This window comes from Opisthorchis viverrini (genome assembly GCF_000715545.1).
Source record: "Opisthorchis viverrini unplaced genomic scaffold opera_v5_204, whole genome shotgun sequence".
NCBI lineage: Eukaryota > Metazoa > Platyhelminthes > Trematoda > Opisthorchiida > Opisthorchiidae > Opisthorchis > Opisthorchis viverrini.
Window position 1 is genome coordinate 761,238 of NW_008751860.1, and position 9,081 is coordinate 770,318.

Genomic DNA, 9,081 nt, shown 5'->3' on the forward strand with positions numbered 1-9,081 from the left:
ACACATGTCCCAACCAACGCAGCTTCTGGTGCTGGACACATTCTTCAATGGAAGTACCCGTTACACAACCGAAAACACGCTTTCTAAGTGCCTCGTTACGGATTCGCCGACACCTAACCACACGAACTATGGTTCTGTCCAACATCTGAAGACGTCTCAGTTTCGCTGCTCGATTAGGGCATACACCAAAACAGCCCGTACTGTAGCCTGATACACACGTCCCTTCAGATTCAGGGATAAACCATCCTGACGCCATAGTTGTCCCAAGTAAGCAAACGCGGCCAGAGCCTCGCAGCTTCGTTCATCCACCTCAGAACTAATACAACGTCCGTGATACGTAAAGAACATAACTTGACGTATCTCGAGTGTTGTACCAACTGAAACATAGAGTGTTCGTCTTGCACAGCACATTTGTTTGAAGAAGAAGGAGGGATTCATCCGAGATTCAGTTGAGTCTCCCGTTAGAACCAAATTAGTGTAGAAATGGGTGTATTTCACAAAAAGGATAAAACCTGGCGGCCCTTGGTCTACATGTACTAGGTACAATTCAGCCCAAGTGGAAGCCTGAGATGGAATAGCTATAGAAAACACCAAAGGCAGAATATGAAAAGGGAGAGAAACCGTGTAAACATCTGCAAGCTTGCCAGACAGAGAGAATAACATTGTTTATCCGTCGCCTACCGGGTAGACTTTGGGTAAAAATTTGTTTTGCAACATAAACGATGTAAATGGGTGTGGTTGACATGACAACAGATAGGTCATGCTGCCGCATGAATAGAACCGTTTGCCAAACCGGCAAGAATGGACAAACAATGCCGAAAACAATGAGACTAGCAATGAAAGACGAAAACAGTATTGCGTTGGAGGAAATTTCCGCGTTCCCAACTTCCATTCCATCACCTCTCAAGGAAGGACAATCACCACGACCAAGGCGGTTTTGCTACAAGGTATGTGCCGGTGAGGGGGAAGAAGGCCTTCGCTGCGGAGTTATTTACTAGAAAATGCCAACTGACCAGTTACAGACTATCGGAAAGGGAAGCAAAACTCTCATGTGCATCTTATCAACAAAAACTGAACATCCATCCTCTCTTGAACGCGTCTTCCTGAACTTTCCTGGATATTCATTGACTGTTGCTCCAATCCAAAGCGACTCCACAAATTCTGCAACAGATCTCCATTTTCAAGAGACGCTAGGCGAATTTACGAGAAAAAACATACTACTCGTATGCCTTCCTCATCAGTATTATCACGGTTACACTGATAGACCATAGATAATTGTATTCGACTAATTTAAAACGCTGGTCATGAATGGGAATATGCATCATTGATGAGCTTCGTGTATCGTAAACCTGTAATCTGTTACATTCTTTGTTTTGTGGTAGCCACGGCAACCAAGTCAGTACAGTGAGTCAGTCTTTCGTGGAATGACGTAAGCGCGTCAAATGTGGGTCTTACGAGAGTAGATGGCAGGCAGGCAGGTAGGCAGGCGAGGGACGTCCCAAAAAATCCCAGACAAAAAGGGTCGCTGGCATTGTGTCTTTCAATTTGACAGATCGGTATATTGGCAGCTGTTGTACAGCTGTGAGGGCGCCAAACGAGTTATTTACCTGAGAAAAGAAGCAAACTTAGACATAGCTATAAATAACTGAACAACTACCTATAAACAACCAACCAACCAATCGTGATGCATCACTTTTCCTCTGTTCAGCTGACATGAATAGCTGCTTTGGACATTTTATAGACAAGTTTGTCACATCCCTGTTCTGAACTGTCCGATTGAGGCAGAGTTCATCCAATCGCTTTTTGGTAGATAAAGTCCAGAAATAGGAGGAACAATTGAGTTTATTTTGGGTTTCTTTTCGATTGAACAAGCTCCGTTGTTGGGAAATTTGTCTGCCTCCCGAGAAAACCGGTAATGTCTCCCAAACGCAGTACTCATTGCATTTGTTTAAAAGACTTCCATTACATGGTAGTCCTCCAAGGTGAAGATGATTCAGACGGCTAAATGATCACAGAGAGAGTTGCGTAGAATGACCTCTTTTGAGGGGAAGGAGAGTTACCGATGATGCATGCAAGTGATTGCAAATAAGCATTGATTGTTTGGCTGTAACATCCTTTAGGTGCCTAGCTGCCATGCCACCCGAAGGAAGCACGAGGGATGGAATACTGCCAGATTGCCCAAGCCTGGACAGGAGAAGTCAAGACGTAGGGGTCAAGTTCGAACCACGGATCTTCCAGCCAAAATTTTGGTTAACCCCTTTGGGAAGCGACTATCCAACAGACACATCGCTGGATGGCACCGGAGTTGTTTTTGTAAACCTTCTCTGGTATCGCAAGCGTGCTTACGTTTCATGTTTCCCATCAAAGGAAATATGTATGATGATGGGGGATGATTTGTGTCCAACATGAGTGCCCATTTTATACTGTCTTGGTAAATTGAAAATTTTGCTTTCTCCAACTCATACTGTGTTAGGTTTACTTTGAAATCATGATAATTCCGTTATTCTCTTGCTTGCTTCGCACATGTACTTACTAATCAACGCCGGTTTCGCTCCGACTTACCCGCCGTCCCGTCCGACACCGATGAACCAGAATATGTTCGTGTGTGTCACTGACCTACTTACCCACACTTGATCGTACCCTGTCTGCCGGGCGTGCTCTGACCTGCTGTTTTGCGGTTTCCTGTGATCAAACCTTGTCCTAAGGGACGACTGCGACCCATAGTACGGAACCAACATTTCGCTCGCTATTGTTTAGTATGCCAATCCCTATCCTACGCTCTGCAATTCACTTGTTGACGCCACAAACATGGGCAGATGAGGTTGTTTTTACATGATTTTGCCCACATTTTTTCTAAATTACACACTAGACTTTCGAACACAATGCTTCCGTTTGATATTCGGGATCGTCAAACCCACGTGTGACTCAAAGTTCCGTGTCGAATATGTCAAAACTACTAACAACACATAAGTAGCCTGCTTCATTTTCGAGCAAAGATGCTCTCCGAAACCAAGTATCTACTTTCCCGCATTCTTCGAGCTATTATTCTTCGTCTCTTCCTACTCCTTACTGTATTCGGGCCCAATGAAGATGAAAGATTTGGTGTGAAAATTCTCGTGGTGTTTGCTACTTTTCTTCGGGCTTGTTTATTTTATTTGAAAAGGGTTTGAGATCCTGTAATCAGGAAACTGTTTCTGAGGAGATCTCATGTGTTCGACACAGATTAAGGTTACAACAGGAAGGTGAGTGCAGTAAGTGTTATACTTTACAGACAAAAATGAAACTGGATAAGGCTGGTAGCCTCAACGTTCTGTTGAGAACTACTCAAACGTCTTCAACGAATCCGTGAGACTTGTTCAGCAAATCTGCTGGAGATAGGACCCACAGATTGCACCTCTGATTTCGCTACCACGTCTAAAGCGATATTCTGACGGGTAGGAACCAACCTGCTGTCGGAGACAGACGCTTTTCAAGCTGGAGACGGCTGCATAATTAGTCACTTTATCGCTTGCTGTTTCTAGCAGTGCCGTACAATGGAATGCCCAGGTCCATTTGGAGGTATCGCTCGAGGTGCACTGCCGTAGCTGCCCACAGAATGTGGAACTGAATGGGCTCTGTGAAGGGCTGTTTGCCGAAAAGACGTAATTCGCGAGTTTTGACGTTCTAAATTCACGTCGCTTTCCACCAACTACAGGGATTTCGGTTATCTTCCTCTACTTGTTTCCCTCCGCTGATGCCCAATCTATTCTGAGCATGCCAACAGTTGGGTGACTGGTTCCCCAGTTTGTGGTAACGATGCATTTTGTACATAAAAACGAGCTTCAACAAATTTGCGAACGCATCTTTGTGATGTCCTTAGGGGTAGCGCGGTTGCTGTGCATGCCATATCACCACTGTGTTGGCATCTGGAGTAACATGGGAGAACTAGATTCTCACTCCCGGCCCGGCTTACACCCAAGATCGCCGTTTTACTCGTACACATGTGCCACTAGACCCTCTTGTATCTTCTCTTGTGGCTCACTGGACAGGAGGGCTATTCTGCTACGTGAAGAATTCCTGGAGGTGCAATGGAATTCTGGGACCTAGCTCATCGTAGTTGTACATATAGCTGAATGGTCTGATTGACCAGAGCAAAATTCATCCACGTATTTTCCTAATTTGTATAGGCCGAAAAATATTGATCTGCAAACTTTTTCCACACTTGTTTCGATTGTCTCACGATGTACAAATATTGTTAAAGCCAGAAAATTTCAGTAGGTGGGCTCAAGTTTGTTGCCATTATATCAACTCTCAAGTTCTGGATGAGAAAGCCGTTAAGATAACAGAAATCCCAAGCATGCATCTTTGCACTACCTGGATTTTGCCTTTGTTTTTAACACTGAAAATTGCATGCTCTTGTCGTGGCCTAAACGGTTTTGTTTCAACCAACGCCGAAACCAATTCACCTTTCTAGGTGGCTGTTCATTTCGCTGAGACAAAACATACTTGTGGAATGACCCCAGAAATATCCCAAAATACCGGTTTTTCAGGTGTTACAGGGTTCATTGACATAAAGTGGCTCGGGCTCACTCCAACAAGTGAACTTTTCATGAACGTTAGAGTGTTCTGACTTTTAGGTCATTTAGTTATTCGGCACATGTGTACGATTGCCAAAAAATCGGACCACACGAAGCATTCTGCTTCTTTTGGGACTCATCAGTAGTATAGGTAGGGTAGGTCAAATCCTGTTTTGAAGTCACTGCGGCCACAGAATGACTTCTAAACAAAAATAGCTCCCAGATGATTATGTCCGACTATGATGAATCGAACGCCATTTATACAAACTTTGCTTTGATGGTACTGGCAGGATCTTTTATGCATAAACCTCACCGATAAGACCAAGGTCACTTTTTTACAAGTACACTGGACATGACCAGTTTGCTAACTAACCGGTTACTGACCATTGGAGAGGGAAGCAAAACTCTCATTTGCATCTTATTTACAAAAACTTGACCTCCATCTTCTCCTGAACGCGTTTCCTTAAACTTTCCTGGATATTCATTGACTCCGATCATTCATCGCTCAAATCCAAGCAAATGTTACAAAGCGACTTGACAAATTCCGCAACAGATCTCTCTTTTCAAGAGACGCAAAGCGAAGTTCCAAGAACAACACATACTACTCGGATGTCTCCCCATCAGTAGTATCACCGTTACACTGGTATCACCTATGGGATGAAATCTCAACTGTCCAGTGTACCTGAATTTAAGGATCCCTTGTTTCATCTACCACCCAACCAACCACGAATTACTATGTGATGTTGCTCGGGTGGGCGAAATTCGCATTTCAGTGGTACTCACTACTGATGAGTGTGTACCCGACGTCCATTGAGTGCTCTTGGGTGGTGAGCGACCTTTACTGGCAATATGTGTATTTTCCAACTTTTTCCAAAGTGCCCTAAGGGCTGAGTTTGGGACGGTTTCGTGATACGTATTGGCGAAATAAAACATAATTTCTAAGTCGATACTGAACCGGCAGCATTCGTTTGACCTACTGGTGAAGGGTCGTCCGCACAATCCGAGTCAAGCGATTAGCTTTCCCCCTCTGATCATGGTGAAAATGCAGTTCTGGAAGAGGCTGAATGACTCGTCTACTTGACTTAGCTGAGACGAGTTACTAGTTTCTTCAGACGAGGTTAGATTACTGAATTTCATTTCATCCGTAATTATCACGTCACAATTTCTTACTACCCACAGGCAATTTGTATTTTTGTCGGGCAGTCCACTCGTCTGAGATGCTGTTTCGGGGAAGCTTGTCTTGGAGATGTTCCGCTTCCGACTAGAAAGAATAGCCGAACCGGATGATTCCCGCTCTATTTCCTCCGTATTTCCGTTCCGATGAAGCGTAGTGGTCACAGCTTCGCGGGGAAACACTCGATCAAAACCGTACTAACCGAAATGAACACACATGGCCGATTCGGCGATCTTACCAAGACAAAGAAAGAAAGCACGGGAGAAAGGAAACGGCATCTGCTCGTAGGCTGTGGAATTCGTTGTGAACACACTTTGTGGGTGCATACATGTGTCTGTTTGAAAACCGATGATCAGAGCGACATTTCACCCATGAGCAAACAAAGCGTAAGCTTCCTGCGCGTTGCAGATCACATGTTTCCTCTCCAAACGTTCCGATCCATTCATGGGCACGGCGATTTGTCCAACCATGCATGTGAGCATGCGTTCTCGTAATGAGTGATTTTATTAGAAAGTAAACATTTTCAAAAAAAAATTATTGCAGCGAGCTTACTCTCTCTTTTTCGGCGTGTCCTCGATATCGCTGAGCTGATTACGATGATACTGTCCCAAATTTGTTTGTTAGCGGGAACATGTTGCAGGACGTTTGTTGCCTCTATCTTAATCGATCTGACAGGTACTACTGCATGGAAACTCCGAGAGATATATTAAGGCCAGTCATGTGAAAGTCGCTTAAGAAGATCCCTTTTGAGAGAGACGAATCATCTGTTTCGGTACACATTCGAGGACTGAATTACCTACCAAAGAGGACCGACCCGCAATCAAGCGGGACAAAAATGTAGTCAAACTGGTTGCAGTGAGTTATACCCTGAAAAATAACCCTGAAGGTTCTTGAGGAATCGAGCTACCATGCGCTTTGGTCTGATGGAGGCTCATAAAGTGGAAGGAACACAATGTAATCTTTTGTTGTTCACATCTCAAGATAAAATACACAAGTCTGTGATTTGTTGATTATCAGATCTTCATTGAGGATGGTGCAAAATTACTACTGATTGTGACTACTCACTAGCGACCAGATTCGCAATGGCCTTAGATTCACATGCTAACCTGTTCGAAAAACAAATTATACTTTTCGGGAAGTACACTTATTTCCAAATCATCTTGGTTTTCACGAGAGACTTAACTGAATCTCTCGTTTATGATATTCTATAACTGAATGTGCTGCACACAGGCCGCCTCTTGATTCAGTTGGCACGATATTCGCAGTATATTTTCATAAAGGAAACTCGGGGACTGCGCCTACCTGATGAGACCCAAGAAGGGCGAAACCGGTCGCGGGCTGTCGAAGAGTTTTCAGCAACCTTGTGAGTAGTTTCTCTTGTGAAAATTCAATTTTTGTCTAAACCAGAGGTTCTCTTCATTCGTTGTTACTGGCAACGCGTTTACACCTTGTGTACACGTGAGTTCACTGACACCTTAGTTCAGGAGCTTCAACTTAACATATTTTACGGGAATGATTACACTCCTTTTGTTGAAAGTTGTTCAGCATCGGCCACTTTAGAGGTTTCCGGAATTCTCCCAAACACCTGAAGCAAGTACGGTAGGTTCCTCACTGGACACGAAACAGCTGGTCATCATCAGCTGGTCACACTTGATCAGCTGACCGAATCTAATCTAACCGAGTCTAATCCCTGAGTATGAACGTGTCCTGCAGATAAGGGGATTTTCGACCGGTGTGCACGCTCGTAAATTTGTCGGGGTTCGCTTCATCCGGACTTGGCACTAGATGGGCGAAATTCAGGGTCGGTTATTCCAGTGGACAGTGTCTCTATGCGTTCAGCATGCTCTGCAAAACCAGTGCAATTCGTTGTGGCTGGCTTCAAACTTTTACTTCCACCCAGGAAAGTTGTGAAACTCGGATCACCTTCAAAGGTGCGTTTGATGTGAGCTTTCTCTCCTTCCCTCACTGCTGATGTATGATGGCATATCCGCAAAAAAGATACGTAAATTATCCGAAAAGCATTTGCGGCGGTACGGATCGTCGGCAAAATGACTCACTACCCTTGAGTAAGTTTTTGTTGTTCGGCTATCGTCGGCAGGTATTCTTCTTTTGGTCAGTGAACGAATTCTCGTGTGTGTGTGTGGGGGGAGGTTGGAGAGATAAAGAGGTACGTGTGCGATACTGTCGTGCTCACGGTTCTCGTCAAGACTATGAGGGCGAGGCAATCTGCGATTGTTTGATAGGGGCGGCTTTCATATCGATTGAAGCCTGATAAGTCCTTCAGTTATGCGATAGACTATTCAGCACAAATGGAGGAAATCGAACAAGCAGTGTTCCCAAACCCCAGCGGCATGCAGCTTCCGACAAATGGGCTTTATAACAGCAATAGCTATAAAAAAACAAGGGCGATTAGCTCACAGAGCCATGATTAATCCATACTGGCACTTTTTTGGGTGTTACATATTTACACATTTCCTTGATTACCTAGCTAGCTTCCTAGTCACTTAACTGCCCACTTACCTAACTACTTACTCACCAGCCTACTCAATTAGTTATTGACCAAGCCTGCTGTTGAACCAGATTGTTATGGGCGCATATATCATATATATATATCATATATATATATTATATATATATAGAATCATTCAGCTGTAACATCCTTCCGGTGTCTGGGAAGGAAGCACGAGGGCTGGGGTACTGCCAGGCTGCCCAAGCCTAGACAGGGGAAGTCGAGAGGCAGAGGTCGGGTTCGAACCACGGACCTTCCAGTCAGTAAATTCGTGCTCTAACCACTTGCCTAACCATCTCGCCCCGCATGATTGGACATCTGATCGTATTTTTTAATCGCCCTGCGTCCCCAGGTCAACCGATCACTGATTTCTGGTGAGTTGTATTCTCTAGTTGATCTTTATCTTTTGGTTGTGATGCTTTGTCCGCTTGCAAGATCTCGGGGCAGGAGACTATTTCCACTGCGGTGTCTGTCCTCAGATGAACTTCTCTGGAACTCACGCACATAATTTCTTCTTGGATATGAATCCAATGAAATGGGGTTATATTCCAGGAGAAATGTGCTTGCGAACTGTGGACCGTTCTCTGATGATAGTTAATCTCGTATCATGTCCCATCCGCATGTTTGGTCCCGGAGCGGAGTTAACGATCATCGTGTACTAACGACTGTGATTTGAGGGGTACGGGTACTTTACTCGATCATACATTCAGAACGTGCCGAACCCGTCACGAAGAGGCTGGACCTTACCGTGGTGTGGCGGTTTGTGTACCTCGGCGACCCATTGAACTATACTGGCGAGTGTCCGCACGATGCTCACAGAGTCTCTCATACCAGGTTGGTCC

The 9,081-nt window shown here is 44.6% G+C and overlaps 1 protein-coding gene across 1 annotated transcript in view; it reads left to right on the forward strand.

The window, feature by feature from the left end:
* Window positions 1–8,545: 8,545 nt before the first annotated feature.
* T265_08162 (hypothetical protein) overlaps window positions 8,546–9,081 on the forward strand; it is a gene marked incomplete at both ends in the record, with an annotated part of 4,602 nt that continues 4,066 nt past the window's right edge. The window contains one exon of the mRNA XM_009173882.1: window positions 8,546–8,613. Within this exon, the coding sequence (XP_009172146.1) occupies window positions 8,546–8,613 (68 nt within the window). The remainder of the gene's footprint in view (window positions 8,614–9,081) is intronic.